Source organism: Nuphar pumila, chromosome 6 (assembly GCF_984573655.1).
Source record: "Nuphar pumila chromosome 6, dmNupPumi1.hap1.1, whole genome shotgun sequence".
In the NCBI taxonomy this organism is placed as follows: Eukaryota; Viridiplantae; Streptophyta; class Magnoliopsida; order Nymphaeales; family Nymphaeaceae; genus Nuphar; species Nuphar pumila.
In genome coordinates, this window is record NC_143254.1 from 128,906,446 (window position 1) to 128,927,213 (window position 20,768).

Sequence of the window (20,768 nt, forward strand, 5' to 3'; positions counted from 1 at the left end):
AAGTTCAACACTACGCCATGGATCATACCAATTAGCAACTGCATCAATATGTTCACGATCGACGTCTGCTTCATTTCCCAGAAAACTATTTTCATCAAAAACAACATTTCTAGAAATTCTAATCTTCTTATTAGCAGGATCATAGCACCTGTAACCCATGTGCTCATCTACATAACCTACAAATTGGCATATAGAGGCATTGTCCTGAAACTTGGTTCTCATGGATTTATCAATGTGTACATAACATGTGCATCCAAAAACTCGTAAATTATCATAATCAGGATGTACACCAAATAGAACATAATAGGGAGACTGGTCTTCAAGAATAGGCATAGAAAGACGATTTATCACATAAGTAGCAGTATGAAAAGCTCTTGTCCAAAGATTAATAGGTAAGTTACAACCATGCATTATACTCATTGCACTCTCCACAATATGTCTATGTTTACGTTCGGCAATTCCATTTTGTTGTGGAGTGTACGGGCAAGAAACTCTACGTTGTATCCCATTATCTTGGACAAAGTCTAAAAGTTCTTTGGAGGAATACTCACCACCTCCATCACATTGGAGAATTTGAATATTTTGGGAGAATTGAGTTTTAACGTAGGTATGAAAATGACGAAAAATAAGAAAAACTTCTGATTTATGCTTCATAAAGAATATTCAGGTAAAACGAGAGAAACTGCCAATAAAGGATACATAATATTTGCTTCCAAAAGATGAAGGATTGGGGGTTGAGCCCCAAACATCAGAACATATTATTTTGAAAGGCATAGAAGCTCTTTTATTTATTTGATGAAAGGAAAGTACATGACTCTTGCAGACCTGACAACTGGGACACACTTTGTCCTTAAGTAATGAAGGTGAGACAGACTCTTAAAGAAAACCATTGGATACTAATTTTTCAATAAAGACTCGACTACAATGACCAAGACGGAAGTGTCAAAGATCTGACTTATCGCATTTGGATATACTAAGAGTACTTTTAGAGACATGATCGGACTTTGGCTTCAGGACACTGGAGGCTGGATCTTCATTGAAAATATACATGTTTTCACGCCGCTGTCCTTTAGCGAACGTCTCCTTCGTTTGAAGATCCTTAACAAAGATAGAAGTAGGAGTAAATTTCACACATGAATTTGTAGAATCAACAAGCTTAGAAACAGAGACAATGTTTTTCTTTATATTTGGTGCATGAACAACATTAGATAAAGGAATGGATGAGTACTCAGATAATAACAGGACATTGCCTACGTTCGAAATAGGGTGGTGAGTCCCATCTCCAGTTACAATATTAGACTTACCAAAATATGGGGTCAAAGTAGAGAACTTACCTGCATTGCCAGTGACATGAGCTGATGCCCCAGAGTCCACATACCATATTCCATCATCATTCTGTTTCAAGTTCAAGTTGGCCATTGCAGACAAGAGAATATCCTTAGCATCATCACTGACCCGGAAGGTACCTACAGTTCCTAATGTGACAACATTTCTTTGGTTTTGCATTTTGTTCCGATTTTGAGGGTTGAACCAACAGTTAGATTTGATATGACCACGTTTGTTGCACTGGTAACATGTGAGAACACTCTTTGAAGGACTGGCAGTGAAATTTGGCGTAGGTAGCAACCCACGTCCACCCTGGATTTGTGCTCCTCTGCCACGCCCCCTTCTATAGGAGATATCTCCTCGTGTACGATCAGCAGTTATGCCTGTGGCAAGAACATCATGTGTAGATGATTGCCCTGCTGAAGGATCTGACAAGCTTTTTAAAAACATCTCATATTGGAACAGTTTAGCACGTAAATCCTCAACACTGAGCAACGTAGGCAAGCACGATAAAGAGGTGACAAGAACATGATACTCTGCCCCCAGAGCACTCAGCGTCTGTTGTACTTTTTCTTTATCTGACACTGGATATCCAACAATTGCTAATTGATATGTGATGTTTTTGACTTGATTTAAAAATTCAATAATGGTCATTGACTCTTTTTTTCTTAAAAGCTGGAATTCACGCTTGAGAAATAACACCTTAACCTTTGATATCAGAGGGTAGGTCTGAACTAGAGTCTCCCACAATACTTTAGTTGTGCAATCATCAAGAATGAAAACTAATAACCCTTTTGACAACGTGAAAGTGATATACGCGACGAGAGCCTGATCGCGCTTCATCTAGGCAACAAATGCAGGGTTGCGAATGATGTTCGGCAATCCTCCTTCCTCTTTTGCTTCTTGAGTGATGAACTCTGAAGGCGCTGAAATTGAGTCATCCAAATGACCTGAAAGATCTTGACTTTGAATGAAAGGGGTAATCTGCATTTTCCAAGTCAAATAGTTATTTGTATTTAGTTTTTCTGAGACTAACTGTCCCAAAAAATTGGAAGAAAAATCAGAGTTGGTAGAAGTATCCATTTGTAAACCTAGGAAATCAATATTTGAAGTTAAGGGGAATCAAGGACAAGAACAATGACTCTGAAAATAAATCTGAAATCGAATCAGTGAAGCAAGTTCAACGTGACTGATTTCAGATTGAGTATAGGGCCAGAATAAGGAAGGAAACGCGAAATAGGAAGAGTGGACACAGTCGGCTGAGATAAGAAGAATGGAGACAGTCGGCTGGTGAAGGAGAAATGTAGTTGCTGATTTTAGGGCTCTATGAAAAGGAGAATAGGGATGTCACGACAGATTTTAACTGCAGCAGAACTGAATTTTATTTCAGATCTGTTAAAAAAACACAGCAGATCTGAATGTGTTTCATATATGCGATAAGAATGTATCTGAAGGCAAGGGGATGACAACAGATCTGATTTTTTATTTCAGATCTGTTGAAAATACACAGCAGATCTGAGTACGTTTCAGATCTGCGATAAGAATATGACTGAAGAGAAGGGGACGACAACAGATCTGAATTTTATTTCAGATCTGTTAAAGATGGACAGTCGATCTTAATACGGTTCAGATCTGCAATAGGAATACACAGCAGGCGAAGATAGAAGAAGAAGAAGAAGAAGGCAACAGGAGACAGATGATGACGTCGGAAAGAAATCGGATGAAGAAGGAAAAAGATAGAAAAAGAACGTGACCTGTTGACGGCAAGGAGAAGTCGACTTTTCACGTCGACTGAGCAAAGCCTTTCACGCCCAGAAGTTTCGTTGCTCTGATACCATGATAAAATTGTTGATGGACTATCGTGCTCTGTTGAAAATATAAGAAAGAACAAGGAGGAAGGGGAGAGCTTTCAGAAATCGGCAGCCAGAATTATCTTAATGGCTGTAGTAATGCTTCATTAGTCTTAATAGGGTTACAATATTTTTTACATGGACAAAAGTGCCCTGTATTAGTAATACGTATTACATTAGAATACAAAACCCGTGAATGGATATGAATCCTTTATTGGATCCATATCCAGTCCATATTCTAATAGAAGAATGCATATTCACATCCCATGGATTGCCAACAAGGTTATGATAAAGCTGTTGAAAATTGAGTTGTCCAAATCTTGCAATGAGTGCCTCTAGATCATGAGAACTGACAATTGAAGGAGGGTACGGATTGGTAGTTGTTTGCATAAAATTTGTAGCAGCTCGAGGACCAAAACTAGCTGATAGAGGAGCCGCAACAGCCAAGGCCCGAAATTGAACCGAAATAAGCATGGTGGGTGGCTGATAAGTCAGGACATATCGCCATTCACAATTTAAGCATGTATGACCCTTCTTCTCACACATTTGGCATATGGTATTTGCTTGATTAGAAAAAAATGGAAAGTGTAGATAAAACACTTGTAAAACACTTGTCCCACGTCCACCAAAGTTGTTAAAGTTTTGGGCTGCAACCATAACTTCATGATTTACCTCATCCTTTTGAGTCTCATCCCAGAAAATATGTTGAACATTGCTTCATGTTCCAAAAACATAGCCTTCAATTTATCAAAAGGAGGACAAGGCATAGTTCTGGTGTAAACCGTCACAAACATGTATTCCGGTCTAAGCCCTCTAACCGTTTTCATGCATATGTCTTCGTCTGACAAAGGGGAACCTATGGCAGCAAAATGATCGACAAGAGTCTTGATCTTGTTTAGATACTCCACAGGATGAGAGGTGCCTTTTCAACCGCTTTTAGCTGAAATACCTTGGGAGTGAAAATCTCTTCCGATGCAGTATATCTGATAACTTTTCGTTGGGACTCCTGATGGAATATGTAAAAGAACCTCACAGGAGAGTGTAGTTGTAAAAAAAGTCGTTGGCGATTGGTCACTCTTTTGCCATGCAACGAACTCTGGATTTTTAATTGCAGTTTTTGAGATTTTCTCCACATTTCCTTCTTGTGCTAAAGTCGTTTGGAAAACAAATTCCAATGGGCATAGGAATCGACCCATCGAGAAGTCCCATCAAATCATGGCTACAAAGGAAATGAATGATGTGTTAAGAATCAAGTTTTTTGGTAACTAAATGACTGAGAAAAGGTGTGTTAATTGGATATGACAAAAAGGAGTGTTAGGAAAGGAACAATAAGAATATCAGGACAAACATGGAAAGCAAAATTGCAGATGTAATGAAGTAAACAATATTTGTTCTGTTTTTTTTTTGAAACAGAGAACAAACACAATCAGTCAGTCATTGCAGCTCAAACAGAACATATATTCAATCTGATGGCTCAAGAAAGAGAATAGATTTAAAAAAAGGTAACACAAATTGAAAATAACGCAGGAACAAAGGATCAGACAATAGAATAAAAAAAAGGTAACGCAAATTGAAAATAACGCAGGAACAAAGGATCACGTCATATCTAGTCTGACATGATTGGGAAAATTGATCTGACGTGATGTATCATCATATCAGATATGAAAAATATGTATATTTTTTTAATACCACTTGAAATAAAAGAGATCTGTATGATCTGTTTTTTTTTTTGGGAAAAGGTAGAGACCAAGTGATTAGATCTGTATGGTTTTGATCAGATCTGTAGAGATCTGTGAGATTTTGGTCTGTATGATTTTGATCAGGTTTGAAAGATTTGGGAGATGAAAGAAGATAAAGAAGATGCAGCCAAGATCGATGGAACTTACTTCTTCAAGGCTCTGATACCATGTGAAATATGCTGCTGGAAGTTGTCTTACACAAGCAAACAGACAAAAAATAAAAGAGAGAATCTAAAACTGAATTGACGCCTTGCCCTTCTAGGGTGGCGTCTTTTCCTTTTTATATTAGTGTGGGGTTTTTTTACAATAATGCTCATTTACAATGGAAGGAATACATGAATGATACAAGCCTAATCAAGTTTGGATCTGCCTCCCTTTGCTCCTTGTTTTGGCTCTATAAATAGAGCTCTCCCTCTTGTATTAAGTTATGCTTTTCACAAGCAAATTTGTGCTTATATAAAATTATATTTTTTAGATTGTGATTCTTGTGAGATTTGTGATCTTGTGATTGTCTCCTTGGTGAGATTGTATTTGACCCAATAGTGGTTTTTTGTGTATTTGCAATCTTTTGTAGCCCTTAGCGGCACTCTCTTGTGATTGATATTCATTTTGTTTCAAACACTGGCTTGGCACAAGCATGAAACACTTCAAGAGAGAAAATCTCCCTTGCGCCATACACACTAGAGTATGGAATGAGATTAAATCATGTGCTTCCATACATACATAGAGGTATATGTACAAATTATAGTCACCTATATTGTTCAAGGTAATTTCTCAGTGAGGGTTTTTCTCGAAGAGATTTTCAAAAACTGGTTTTCTCGGGAAAATCTCAAGAGTTTTAAAAAATTTAAAATTTTTAAAATTATAAAATTAATAAGATAAGAAAATAATAGGTTTTTTATAATTTTTTCTTGAAAAAATATAAGGAAATAAGTTTGAAGGTTTTTAAAATACAAAAGGAACAAAAAATATAAAAATTGGCTTAAAATATATAAACTAATCATATTTTTCAAAAATATCATGATAAAGTCAGGATATTTTCATGGCGATATTTTAACAATATTATAATATTTTGCCAATATTATCGCCTTACATGATTTTGCCGATATTAACACGATATTTTTAAATTTTCACCGATATCAGTGGCACTGGTACAAATATTCATACATATGCATATCATGTGTGTGTTTCTCCCTTTTCCCTTTTTTTGGCCTTATATCTACAGAAGCCAAATAAACAAGCGCTCAATGTAGCCCAAGATTGAGTCAACGCTTGACCATGTTGACTATTTACATCTGACTTTAAACACTGAAATGTTTCAATAAACAAATTAATGTGTTAATATTGTCATTTTTCTTATGGCAGAGGAATACTCGCATGTCAAATTATTGTTCAAAAATTTCAAACATGAATAATCAATAACAATATCTTGTTTTCTGTCTCTCCTTCACTCTTCCCTGACAAACCTACTCTATTGAGAATCTACGTCAATTAATTGGATCCCTCACCTATTTATCCATCACCCGTCCAGATATAGCTCATGTGGTTCATGCAGCAAGCCAGTTTCAGCATGCACCTACTTCGGTTCATATGGCAGCCGTAATGAGAATTGTGCGATACATCAAAAATACCATCTCCAAGGGACTCTTCTTATCCTCTTCCTCATCTCTTGAGTTAACTGTTTTTACTGATGCTGACTAGGGAGGAAATCCCAATGATCGTATCTCAACTACTGGTCTTTGCATTTTTTTAGGTGAATCTCTCATTTCGTGGAGATGCAAGAAGCGGCAGAAGGTCTCACTATCATCCACTGAAGCTGAATATCGGGTCATGGCAATGACAACTATGGAAATCGTAAGTCTCAGAAGTCTCCTTGGTGACATGGGCGTCCTCGTTTCCTCTCTTACCAAGCTCTGTTGTGATAACAAAAGTGCGATATACATTGCAAGCAATCATACTTTTCACGAGCGGACCAAGCATATCGAAATGGATTGCCATTATGTTCGAGACGAATATCTCAGAGGAACTATCGCATTACCATATATTACTTCAGAATATCAACTGGCAGACTTCTTCACCAAAGCGCTCCCAACTCCACGATTTATGTTTCTTCTTAGCAAACTTTCGGTCTTCTCCCTGTAAAGTTTGAGGGGGCATGTTAAATTATGTATATATAAATATATATATATACATATACTTATATATATATATACATACGTATATATATAAGTATATATATACATATATGTATATATACATAATTTATTTCATTTTCTTTACAACCAAAAACCCGATAGGGGTGTTTTGGTAAATTACCATGTACCTTTTCCCTTTTGTATTTTTTCTTTTTTCTTTCTTTTTCCCCTTTTTCTTTTCCTTTTTTTATTTCTTATTTTTCTTTTTGAAGGACCATAAGGGGCCCCACCCATCTAGTCGTTGGGGCCCCAACGATCATATTTATGACCGTTGGGGCTCCCAACGACTAGAAGGGAGCCCCCTTTATGGTCCCTCTTTTAGCTCTCCTCCTCTATAAAGGAGGCTCACACTTGTAATGGCATTGGGTTTTCCCCCTCTTCTTTCTTTCTTAAATAATATCCAACTTATGACTTTAAGTCATTTTCTCCTTTTGTGGGTTTTTTGTGTACACTTTTAGTGTTTGTGTTCTTGACTCTTGTGATCACTCTTAAAGAGTGTTTTTGCTTTATTGGTGCTTCCGCCTCTCGTCATTACATTTACATCGAAAAAACACGATCCAAAGTCTGATTCTTAATAAACCAACCATGTCGAACACATCTATATGGTAAGATTGAGATGATATAGCTCCCACTTATGTTTCTAACTCAATAGTTTTATACCTACATTGTACCAAATATAGACCCATATATACGGTAAGATACATAGACACAGTGTGTCGACACGGCCCCACATAGGTACAAGTATCAGACACGACATGGATACGTGTTGATCCAGATCAGGTTCGGTCCAACCTTTACCCATTTGTTTTCTTTTTGACATGGGATGAAAGGGCAAAGAGGAAGAAGAAAAAGGAGGAAAGAAGAAGAAGAAGAGAGGGCATACTGGTTCTTCCTCAACCTCCTCCTCTTCTTCTTCTTCTCCCAATCTGCCTGAGAGAGAGAAGGGGGGCAGGAAAGGGATGAAAGCCCCTTGTCGTTCCCCCCTGCTCAGCACAACCCACCCACTTTTTAGTTTTTATTAAAGAAAAATTTCATTCCAACACCCTTCTTTTCAAAAATTGCAGTCAACCCTCTTAGAAGGACCTTTTTTAATTTCTGATATGGACCCTAATGTGGACTCTCTCTCTCTCTCTCTCTCTCTCTCTCTCTCTCTCTCTCTCTCTCTCTCTCTCTCTCTCTCTCTCTCTCTCTCTATATATATATATATATATATATAGCCATGTTCATGTGCCCTCATTTTTTGAACCTGTTGGTGTACCTGCCGTACTCGTACCCATGTGACAGGGTAAACATAAATACATATTATATATATTCACTTCTTTTAGTATGGATGCACACCTATCTTTATGCCCAGCCATCCCACATAACTCTCTTTTGTTCCCTTTTCGTGTGTTATCTCTAAGCTCACCTAATGCATCCATTCATTAATGTCCACCTTAACAAATATAAAATTCAGCTACATGCATTCTTTCTTATCACTTCTCCGCTGTCACAGACTTGGCACAACAGTACTGTAGGTTCTATTGCAATCTTATGAAACTGAATGTTCATTAAAAAGCCTTAGCCTTTCATATATCACAGAGCTCACTAGCTCATATAGTCATGTCCACTTCAACCACTTTATGCTAATCTATGCTTCAACAGGCCCGATCTATATTAAATAACAGCAGCAAGGGATTGAATCATGTGAACCATGACACTAAAAGGTCAATCATCTTAAGTATATCTTCCACAATAGTTGCACCATACATCCTCTTTTGCTTGACTAACTCTTCAATCTTTATCATGTTCCCCAGTAGAATTAATACATCTTCTGCAAGCAACATTCACTACATCTATAACTAATGCAAATAAACATGGATTTACCTAAAATCCTTGATGTAGTCTAACCATGAACAAACTTGTCTCTCCACCTACCAATTTTTGAACAATTTGAGCTGACATGATTGTCTATCTTTGAACATGTCAACTTAATCAGTTCTTAAAATCAACAAAAATTGTCCGCAAAATGTTCTTTCTTCTCAGTTTTTTTCTGATAAATTGCCTTAATATTTAGAATAGTAACTTTTGGAATTGACTTGGGCATGAAGCTAAAATATTTTTCAGAATCATAGACACTAAGTTCTTTATCCTACAACTTCATAGTGTGGCTCACAAATTAACATGATAGCAGAGTGCAAATATAAATATCCCTTTTTGTTCTTATTGACAAAAAATTAAAGTCCCGTGTTTGTTGGTTTTTTCTTTTATACAAGATCATGTTGAACAGTCCACCCAGCAACATTCGCCAACTTGCCTAACAATTTTCATGTCTGTGTGGGAATAGTGTAGGGGTTCTAATATCATGTTTTTGGACATATGTTTAAGGCAGTTTGAACTTTCTCAACTTAGTTTCACATAATTCAAACAAACATCAAGTCCAGGAAATAGGAGACATGCACAGGATTATAGAAAAATGGACCTAGACCTGCAGGCAAGCATCCATGACTCCATAGAAAAATACCTATATACAGTGATAAAACTGATTATCTTTTGTAGGAACCTTTGCATATCATAATCTCCAAATCAGAAAAAACAAGAAACATGAATCTCAATCAAAACCTATCTTTGACACAAATTGGAATAAATGGACCAAGTTGGCAAAATGTTTAGCCCTAATAAGTGATCTATGTAACACAAACTCTTCTAACAGGGCACCGCACCTGCGTCGCACCCACACCCATGCAGGTGCGACACTCGGACACGGCTTCCTTTGTTTCAGGTGAAGTCAACCACACTGAGGACTATTTCTGTCCAAAAGTAGATTCAATGAACCTTAAGCAAGTCCAGTTTTATCTATATTAATTATATATAAATACATAAATGCACACACATACATGTATACATACATACATATATATACACATGTATATATATCCGCACTTCTGCACCAGTGTGGTGTTATTTTTTATTGATGAGGAATAGCAATTGTAGATTGTTAATTTGATTTATTGCATGAATTTATGCATGATGAATTGATGATATGATAATTGTTTTTATTTTATTAGTGTTAACTTAAAACTGTTAAAAATTATATATATACACCCTCCCCGCACCTCTGCACCCAAGTTTTTTTAAAGTGCCGCACCCGCACCTATGTGACATAGTAAGTGAGGATGACTTAAACCTTAGAGAATGAACAAGCTTGGGAAAACCTTGGGCAAACTCAATACCACGCTCCTATCAAGTAGGTATACTACAACTGAACCACCTAGAGCGCAAGGAAAAGAACATACTTCATTTTTTTTTATAGTTTTTTTCTCAAGACAATTCAGGCAGGCGATTAAATTTATGGAAAGCTTCAAAGCCTGATAGAAACTACTTGATTCTCTTAAGTGATTCTTGAGAATCGTATCACCCCTGGAATGTTTTACCTTAGGCACATTAAGAATTCATATTAATAATAGATTCTCTAATATATAAAATGGATCGGGAAGCAAAGTATGCTTGAGAATGAACAAAATTTGAGGGAAGACCAAATAAAAATTAGATCCAAAAGTGCTCTGTATACAGTGCAAAATAGGTGCTTATCACTAGTCTTATCTCATGCAACTACATGAGGGATCCCATGCACTGATTACTTGATTATGCTGTAGGGATAATTCTTAACACAGAAACCGCTCAAGATCTGTCCCCATAAGCTTACATTATGTCAATTCTTTCAACAAAAATGATATCTGAAATTCAAAATATATTAAGTAGAAAGTAGAGTAGGTTCCAATCAATATAACCTATTGGAAGCCACATGTACTTACGTATCAAGTTCAACATGAAAAAGGTCGAACAATGACATGGCATCTTCTTTAAGCATCCAAAGTCTATTGAAACTTATTTTCAAGTCAATTAGCCTCCCCTACAAACAAAAGAAAAAGAGAATTTGATGTAAGCACTTAACCAATGAAAAGGTAAAACCAAAAGTTTTCAACAATATATGAAAGGAATTGATGCCCCATGGTTGAGATCCTCCTTGCTCAAGGAGAGACTCGAGCACTTCTCGAGGTAGAACTACCAAAGGGTGTGTCTGTGACTTTACCAGGAGTGCAATTGTAAGGCCAAATTCCTGGTGTTTACCACCCGTGGGGCCCAATGTCTCTCAATTTTGGGTGGGTTCCTCATCATTTAAAAAATGAATGGAGTTGATGATTGGATGGTGAAGAAAAAGATGATGCATCCATGGAGCAGTAAGGTCATCCCTACCAGATTAATAATTGAAAAGAAAAATAGAAATATAGTTTCAAATCAAAGAATATTACCTTCTCTAAAGCCACATGTTTCACTGAAGATTTTAGTATCAAAGAAAGCTTGTCACCCACGTTAATATGGAAGCCATGCACAACAATGACTTCAATACCCTTCAGGAGCCCGAAGAAAAAAGTATTCAGAATCTCAGATCCTCAGTTGATTGTGACTTTAAATAGCAAATACTATTGTTTTCATTAATAGCAAGAATTTGTTCCAATATATACACATACAATTCAGAATACAATCATAGCAACCACTGTTCCCCTCATGGCAAGAGCATTCTGTTAATTAACCACTAAAAAATATGTCCTCACTCCTCAACTGCCTAGCAGGAAGAAAAAAAGCAGATCAAAGAATATGAAACAATCAGGTTATCTAAGTCAAATGGGTTACATCAAAACATTGACATTTAAAGAAAGGGACACAAGTACATTTTTAGAAACTTGAAATTCATGAAAATGACCAAAAAGCCAGTGATGTCCATACTACTATATCAATCTTCTTTGAAGATGTCAAAATCTTTCACACATAAGGGAAATAAAATACACTAAAGCAAAAGACGAAGCAGAATATACAGATATTAATCATCAAGATAATAACTTATAACATATGAACAATAGCAAGGGGGACAATCAAAATATCAGTTCCCGGAATAGCAATGCGTACAACATACCAATTCACTTCTATAAAGTGTAGCAACAAATATCTCTGTCGCATCCTTGTTGGCATCACCAACCCACACTCTTGCAGGATTGTACCCTATGATGAAAGAAATCAGAATTTGTCAGCCTCTGGCCAAGTTACTTATAGATTATATAAAGGAACACATGCCTGTGCACTCATACATTGGGCAAACTACAATAAAAACAAATAAAATAAGAACAAGTAAAAGAAGTATCCAAGTCAAGAACTATTGATAAGCATGAGCTAAAATTTCCATGTGAAGCCGTCTAGACCAAATGCACTGAATTAGCCAATAAAACAAAAAGGCAAGGAGAAAGAACAGAAGAAAAGATGCATTTGCCACTACAATTATTGTAAGGAAAGATGTTTTTACTTGGCATTTCTTATATAAGTTATTGTATAGTCAATGGTAGGGACTCATGTCCAACTATATAATATCTTTTTGCTTTGACATAATTAACATGCTTCGCTTTTTCTTTTCTTTTTCATTAAGGTATGGCTTGACAAATAATCTTCTAATAGGTTAAGCGAAAATTCCCTATCAATTACAAACAATGAAACTTCATGGAAAAATACAGTGCCTGCCAATTCTGGTAAGATCAAGTTATGACTGAAAATCTTCACACGACCAACTATATCCCAAACTCGCATACTTCCATCTGCATGGAGCACAAACAAAAACGTCCGACCATGTACTTCTGAAAGTCCTAAACTCTGCACAGAGCTAGAAATGTTTGACCTGAAAAGCACATAATTGCAAACTGAATACAGCGAAAAGGCTATAAGCAAAATGAGAGCAAGCAATACAATTTCAACAACTTGAAATGGTTAACTTTCAGACATAGCATGCATTAAGACCCTTAGAACTAATGAAAACCCATTAGCTTTCCTACCTATAAGTCTAGCAAATAATGTGATATGGAAACAAACCCACCAACCCTATTCCCTGGTCCACCAATCCAATAAAGCATATATATGTGGACTTTGCATTAATATGTACTTGTAATCAATCGAGTGTACCTATTTCATAACAAGCATACATTGCAAATTAAGGCTGCAGCAAGACAGCCCTTTACACATAGAAGAGATTTAAACAAAAAACAAAAACTAAGAAAGAATCGCAGTCACAAGGAAAAACAGACAAAATTTATGAGAATAGAAACCCAAGGTGATGAACACAAACCACCGGTAAATCAACTAAATGAAAAAAATAAATCAAGACTAAATAAAATCCCTCGCTGCAGCATCAGCATGAGAAAGAGAAAAGACGGGTACGGTGGGATTATGCTGAAGTACGGGGAGGAAATGGGCTGGTCGGCAGCGTTGGCTAAGATTGAGTAGAAGAGAAATATCTTCTTCAGGGTTCGAGAGAAAGCTCCAAGAGTAGTAGAAACATGGTTATACATGTGTGTACACACACGCAACACATATAGTGGATTCGTGTGGACAGGGTGTGGCTGGAACCATGCCCCATCCAATCTACAAGATCGAAAAGATCTTGCAACCTTTCCCTGAATACAAGAGAGAGAGAGGTCATCTGTAGGTGAGTTTTGTTGGACAGCCCACAGATATCCACATGGTCAGTAGGGTCTTCTGTCCACAGAAATGCACAACCCAATGTGTGTGTGTATAGAGAGTCCTCAGAAATGCACAACCCTATGTGTGTGTATAGAGCATGGTTGTCAGTTGAGGAAGCGGGAGCGAGAAGCGAGGCACTTTCAAAATTTTAGGAAGCGGGAAGCGTGGGACCACTTAGGAGCGAGTCGGGAATCGTCTCGAAAGCCACCTAGGAAGCGAACCGGAAGCGACCTAGGAAGCGAGGGGGAAGCGAAAAAAATAAAAATAAAAAATACAAAAAATTTGAAAAAAATTGGGAAGCGTGCTTCCCATTTAAAAGTGGCGCTTCCCCGCACGCTTCGGAAGCGCGACGTTTTGCGCTTTCGAAGCGCGCTTCCTCTTTTACCTAGGCGCATCCGGTAACTCTAGTGTAGAGAGAGAGAAGGGATTGTCCAGACACCTTTTCATTACATCTCACTTTAGGACCCTTCTAAAAGCATAGTTGCATGTATCTTTTGCTTGAGTTAAACCAGAAGATGTGTTTATCATATTTTATTTACTAAAACCTATGTCACAGGGACTCGGCAAAACATATGCTGCACCCGCGTCGACGCGACGCGACGCGGGTTTGCGTGCGGGTGCGGCACCGAGTGCGGTCAACACGACCCTGGGTGCGGTCAACGCACCCAGGGTCATTTTTGTCCATAATTTGGGCATAAAAAAAAATCCCCCCGATGAAAAGGAGGATTAGGGCAAAAAAAAATTTTGCCCTAATCTCTCCTCTCTCTCCCCCTGAGCTCGAGCTCTCCCATCGCCGCCCCCCAGCTCCGCCGCCCCCAGCGCCGCCTCCCAGGCTCCTCCTCTCCTTTCGCAGGTATGTCTCTCACTCTCTTCTTGGGTCGGCTGGGGAGGGGCCGAGCACCCCCCCCCCCTCTCAGTCTCTTGTTGGGTCGACAGGGGAGGGGCTGAGCCTCCCCTGCTCCCTCGTTTTTCGGTACAAGAGGGGCCGAGCCCCTCCCCTTTATGTTTTTCTTTTTTGGGTCGACAGGGGAGGGGCCGAGCCCCTCCCCTTTATGTTTTTCTTTTTTGGGTCGACAGGGGAGGGGCCAAGCCCCTCCCCTTTATGTTTTTTGTTTTTGGGTCGACAGGGGAGGGGCCGAGCCCCTCCCCTTTATTTAAATGTTATAAACTGTTGAATGGTATCTAGTAAGTCATCCACTGTTGAATGTTGTGTATGTGTCTTGAAGCATGGCAACAGTGGAAGTAATCTTATTCACTGCTCTTCTTCATTTTTATTTTGCGTGGTGGGACTAGGCGCTTGCTACCAGCCATGGAATTAACTAAGTATGCAGTGTATATCTAAGAATTAATAAGCTCAAATGCATGACTAAGAATAAATAAGTTCAAATGCATGTTGCAATTCAAGGGTGTGCTTGGTGGTAGAAATGAATGCAGAAGCTCCTTGCCTGGAGGGTTAGCACAGAATTGATGTTCTGGTTCAATCTGTTTTTAAAAGCTGCAAATAATGGGTCAACTGTCAATGTCTTGACCACTAAATGAATGTCTGCTTGATTTAATGGATGCTTAAATGAAACCACTTGCATGCCTGATTCCAGGTAAGGTCACTAGTACCCATCAAGAAGATTAGTGACATTCATATTCCTCTCCTTTAAGAGCTTTTATTTTCTAGAAGATGCCTTTACATTCATGGAGAAGCATGGTGAAAGTCCTGATTTAGCTTAATCTTAAACCGAGTTTTTCGTTCATTTCCATGAAGAAGTTCATTGAGTGGTATAGACTGCTAATTATCTAGAATATAACACATGGATTGGTGACAATGACTAAGAAACAGTGGTCCATTTCCATACTGCACCTAGATGAAACCTAGGAGAAAATCATGAAAAATTAAAATAAATTATTGTGCCTTATAACATTTAAATAATTTAAAATAAATGTAAAACTGTTAAAACTTCAAAATTATATATATATATATATAATTTTTTTTACATTTTTGCCCCTGCCGCACCCCCGCACCCGGGTTTTTTGGAAGTGCCGAATCCCCGCACCCATGTGACATAGACTAAAACCATGCTTTGGATTGCATTTATTTAATGGAAAAACTTGAACATTATATCATAAAGTTTTAGTGGAATATCAACCATTGATTTTTTACCTCTCTAAAAAACACATCTGAGCATAAAAAATACATAATCCAATGCATGTTTTCTACTGAGTTAACTGTGACACAAATTTATTAGTCCAGAATCAGGTAAAAAACATCTGCAACTATGATTTTTTGGAGGATCCAAATAAGTGAGCTAATGAAAAATTGGCAGGATGAACCCTTCTCTCATATGTCTGTGTGTGGCATTTCTCTTCCCTCTAGGTCCCAGACAAAGCAACAGGGAGCTGTTTGCCTTTTGTTAAGAAGGAGGTTGTGCTGTTATTTTTTATACTAGTTCCACAATGCTTTTCATATTACATCTATACAGATATATTTAGGAGATTGAGAATGAGTGTGCTTGCATGTGATAGCCACAATAGGTGTCAACCTGACACCCCTCAGTATAAGATAGTGCTTCTCTACATTAATTATAACATTAGGAGACAGGAATGAGCTAAAGATTGTTTTTGACAGGAGGGAACAAGCTAAAGATGGATCTCTGATGGCAGTAAAATGGAATCAGCTGAAATGAAAATTGCACTATTGAAAACTGGGACAGGCCAAATATAAAGCAAGTAGCCTGCAACTAATTATTTTTCCCTACATATGAACCAGTAAATTTTAGTTCCATACATGTCATATAAGTTTCACAAATAAGAATCCCTTGGCACAAGTCTCATGTGAAAAGTACTTGACAAACAAAAAAACAATTAAACAAGTCACAAGAATTAGTAAATTTTGATCTCTATGAACTAAAATGAATATAATAGACAACCATACCTTGACACCAACCCCCAAAGACGGCTAAGCCCTACATCTCTTAGCTCATAGACAGAACCTGTCAAAAATAGACTCCATAAAAAAATGCAGCGATGAATGTGAAGAACATAACTCTGAGCTGGAAAAACAACAGGCTATGAAAACACCAGATTAAACGAGCACAACCCTTACAAAAAAAACACATTTCAGAAAAATATTACAGCAGCAACAAGATACTCCACTGTAGAAGAAAGGTAAGAAAACAGAGAATTAGTACCACTGACAAATCTCACAAGCAAAAAAAAGAACAAGCCCTTGAAAATATGAAACTTGTGGAATGCAACATGCTACATTTACATCCTTTGAGACAAAATAACATGTCATAAAAGATGTGGCCATGAAAGGGCCTAAAGAGTCAGTTCAATTAGATTCTTCCATCTAGAGAAAGCATAAGGGACATTCACTAAAAAAACACATGAAGGAAAAATGAAGTATTCAGAAAGACTAACAATTATTAACTGCACCTAATGGAATTGCTTATTGGAAACTAAACAATGTGTACCAAAAATTCATGCACTCATAGAGGAATACCTTGAGATCTCGGAAAAGGTGTTATGAATTCAAAACAGCCAACAGAACCATCATTTCGACCAACCACCAGGAGCCCTGGTAAGGCTGTTACTGATGTTATCTCCAAAAATTGAGAACTCCGAGCACGTACATCAACCTCCAAAAAATCAGTTTCAGGAAAAATAGACCCCGACAAGTAAGCACCAGGGGTTCTCAAGCTGAAAAGATATGCAAACCCTGTAACTGTCAATGCAAATATAAAACCACTCCCAGTACTGCTCTGTGTCTGCAAATGCACAAATTCAGAACCAACTGAGAACCAGGTAGGCATCAAAATAGAACAACCACTAATTTACATAGAAACATAAAACATCAACAAATATTCCAGTAAGCAACCTCATTTCTGCATATGAAAGCAAATGGGCACAGTGCACTCTGGAATGTTAGGCGAAGTCCACTCCTTGGAAACTCATTACTGGCACAAATCTCCAGTAACTCTAAGGAGTTAGGAGAGTCCTTGTGGATGCGCCTGTAGGATAAAAAAGTATATGTATATAAATTTCTTCAGCTAAAAAATAAAACAGAATCGGTTGCAATTTGCAAATACATGCAGCTTTCAGCTAAGGGATTGATCAAACTGCACAAAGGAATAAGCTAATGATCAAATAGGTGGCAATCGGTGGCATGGCTCATACTGCTTTAAAAAATATTGGGGTTGGGAGAGAAAAAGCATGAAAAATAGACATTTTACATGAATTATTGCTCTTTCACAAACTATGCAGTTGAAAATGCCACATAATTCCTAAGCGTTGTGCCTCTACCTGACAAGTGAAACTAATAATTGTGTAATTTGAGTGGTGCAGAATAATAAACTTAAAATCATAAAAAAAATGTCCCGCCCTCTTTATGCATGTGTGCAGTGTGTGAAACCAATACAGATGGTATGATGCAGTAATATGATTTTTCCAGACTATTAAACGATTGGACAATATCAAAAATCCTTCACATTCCCAAAAGGACAAAAGGGAAAAACTGATGCATAAATTTTTGAAGTGCTTGTGAGGAATTTTTGTGGAATAATTGTGTGTTGTATTCATAACTTCAAATAGATAGAACTTCTTGTACTTCCAAACATGTGCAACTTTTTTTGGAAATATCAAGAAAAATAACATTTGAATTCTCACCTGCACTAGCGTCTCTGGTATGTGTGTTTACATGTTTTGTACACGCACATATTTATGTGGATGTCTGTTGTTAGCAAATTTACACGAACTTTAAGATAAATTTTGTTAATATTACCAAAAAATTATTTCAATCTTCGACTGTTGCAGCAAGTATTTTGCTTATTCACATATTTCACTTTAAATTTTCTATTCCCCAATCTTTCACTTCCAAACGTTTGTTCCCAATGCTGCTCTGTTCCAAGCTGCTAAGGTTCTCACAGGTAGCTGTAGACATAGCTACTGAACATTATCAAAGAAAGTTTACCGCAATAACGAGGCCCTAACCAACAGCCCCAAGAGGCATCCAATTATAAAAGAAACCCTAGAACTTGAAACCTAACACACTTACAATATCCCGAATGAAAACCTAGTGAAAAAATAGTACTCCTCTCCCGGATCACCTTCGCACAATACTACAAATCAGAGTTCCAGGTATGATCTCCAATAAGTCAACAGATGATAACAAAAAATAATGAAAGCAAAATGCTGAAAATTACCAGACGAGGTAGACAGGCGGATCCCCGACGAGGGCGCAGCCGGCGGCATTGTCCGTCGGAGGAGCGCACGGCTCGGCAGGAGCGGCGGAAGAAGGAACGGTGACGTCGATCCACTTGACAGAATCGCTACCGATGACAGGAACTTCCACGAATCCGACAGAACGAGCGGCCGATTCCGTCGCCGCGGCCATGGCAGAGAGGCCGAACGCGACGGATTCTGAACGCGTTCGGTCGGCAGCGGTCGGAACGAGAACGAAAACGCCGGAAATTTTGGGGGAGCTTTGCCGGAGAAAGGGTTTGAAGGGCTGGTTTTTTTGTGTTCAGAGGCGAGGGAAAAAGGCGAATGTGGCGCCAAAACGGGGTCTAGGGTTTCAGATTATGAAATTTTCATGAACTTCCCAAACGCGACCCCACGAGTCGGTGGCTCGATCTGATTTAGAGACACCGGCGAGGAGTTTAAATAGCCGGGCCAGTTTCTGGGTTCGGTTTGGTTCAGGCAGGTTTTGGGCTACCCAGATGTCACGGGCATAGAATTTTTTGCAAACCGGCCATGCGCCGCCCAGTCTGAGGCTCGGTCCAGGACACTGGGATTGTTTAGCGATGAACGCCGTTAACCTGACAAAGACAATGCCACAAATCTCTTTCTTGGAAAAACTGGCTATAAATTGGAAAGTTTAGTTTTTTATAAAAAGGTTTCCAAAAAATTTTAAATTCTTTATGAATCGGGTCAGTCTTGAATTTTCTATGAAAGATTTGAGTTTTATCTGCATTGTTTTTAAGGCATAATCTTTCTTGGGGATTATTTTTATGCGTATAAGCTCATCGACTAAGCCAAATGGTGAATTGTCATCCAGTTACTACAATGATTTTCAGTCAAAAGATATCCTATTAATAGATGGTCAAACTTTTTTTTTCTTTTTTTTCTTATAGATAAAGCTGGGTTAGGCAGACCCTTCCAGTTATTCAACCATAGCATGGGGATTCCAACTTGCACCGTCTCAACACAAGGGGGCATGCACTGCCAGACAAGCAATCAAAATTTTTATAGTTTCCGCAAATATGACCCTACAAATGCATTCAGCATGGTTCATTTACTAAGAATCTATTGTTAGATCATCATAATCGAATCAAGAAATATAATTTTTTATGCTTGAATATTTATGAAAATTTTAAGCAGTTAATTTTCAAGCTTTGAAAGATTCTTCTTATGGTTTTTATTGATTTGGAGAAGACATACGATAGAATACCTAGAGATGTTCTTTGATAGACAATGATGAAGAAAGGTGTTTCACTCAAATACATTAGTATAATTAAAGATATGTACGAATGAGTAGTAACCAATATCTGTACTTGTGGAGGGGTGACAACCAATTTTCGTATAACGGTTGGGTTACATCAAGGATCTACATTAAGCTATTTACTATTTGTTATAGTGATGGATGAGCTTATGAGATCAATTCAAGAAAATGTGTCGTGGTGTATGTTGTTTGTTGATGATATTGTTTTGATTGATGAGTCTAGAGCTGGGGTTAATGCTAAGTTAAAATTATGGAGACAGACATTAGAAGCAAGAAGTTTTAAGTTGAGTGAGTGACTGTTTCAAATATTTGGGATCTATCATTCAAAAGTATGGAGAAATTGACGGAGATGTAAATCACAGGATAAAGGTTGGGTGGATGAAATGAAAAAGTGCAACTACAGTGTTGTGCGATCGTAAATGCAATTGCGGTTGAAGGAAAAGTTTTATAGGACGACAATTAGGCCCGCTTTACTATATGGTACAGAATATTGGGCTGCCAAGAGACATCATATTCAAAAAATGTGTGTAGCTGAGATGTGTATGCTTAGATGGATGTGTGAAAATACAATAAAATATAAGATTTGAAACGAGGAGATACGTAAGAAGGTAGGCATTACATTCGT

General features: G+C 37.8%; 1 protein-coding gene across 3 annotated transcripts in view; it reads right to left on the reverse strand.

Moving 5' to 3' along the window:
• Positions 1-19,272, reverse strand: part of SAR1 (SUPPRESSOR OF AUXIN RESISTANCE1) — a 77,505-nt gene extending 58,233 nt beyond the window's left edge. For all 3 annotated transcript variants that reach the window (XR_016432397.1, XM_090009038.1, XM_090009037.1), the window contains exons 1-8: positions 18,846-19,272; positions 17,522-17,654; positions 17,147-17,411; positions 16,577-16,634; positions 12,657-12,814; positions 12,065-12,150; positions 11,403-11,501; positions 10,905-11,002 (exon numbers count right to left, since the gene is read on the reverse strand). Coding sequence is in view for 2 of the 3 variants with exons in the window: in XM_090009038.1 (XP_089865164.1) it covers positions 10,905-11,002; positions 11,403-11,501; positions 12,065-12,150; positions 12,657-12,814; positions 16,577-16,634; positions 17,147-17,411; positions 17,522-17,654; positions 18,846-19,036 (1,088 nt within the window). In the remaining variant the exon portion in view is untranslated. The remainder of the gene's footprint in view (positions 1-10,904; positions 11,003-11,402; positions 11,502-12,064; positions 12,151-12,656; positions 12,815-16,576; positions 16,635-17,146; positions 17,412-17,521; positions 17,655-18,845) is intronic.
• Between the last annotated feature and the right edge of the window lie 1,496 nt (positions 19,273-20,768).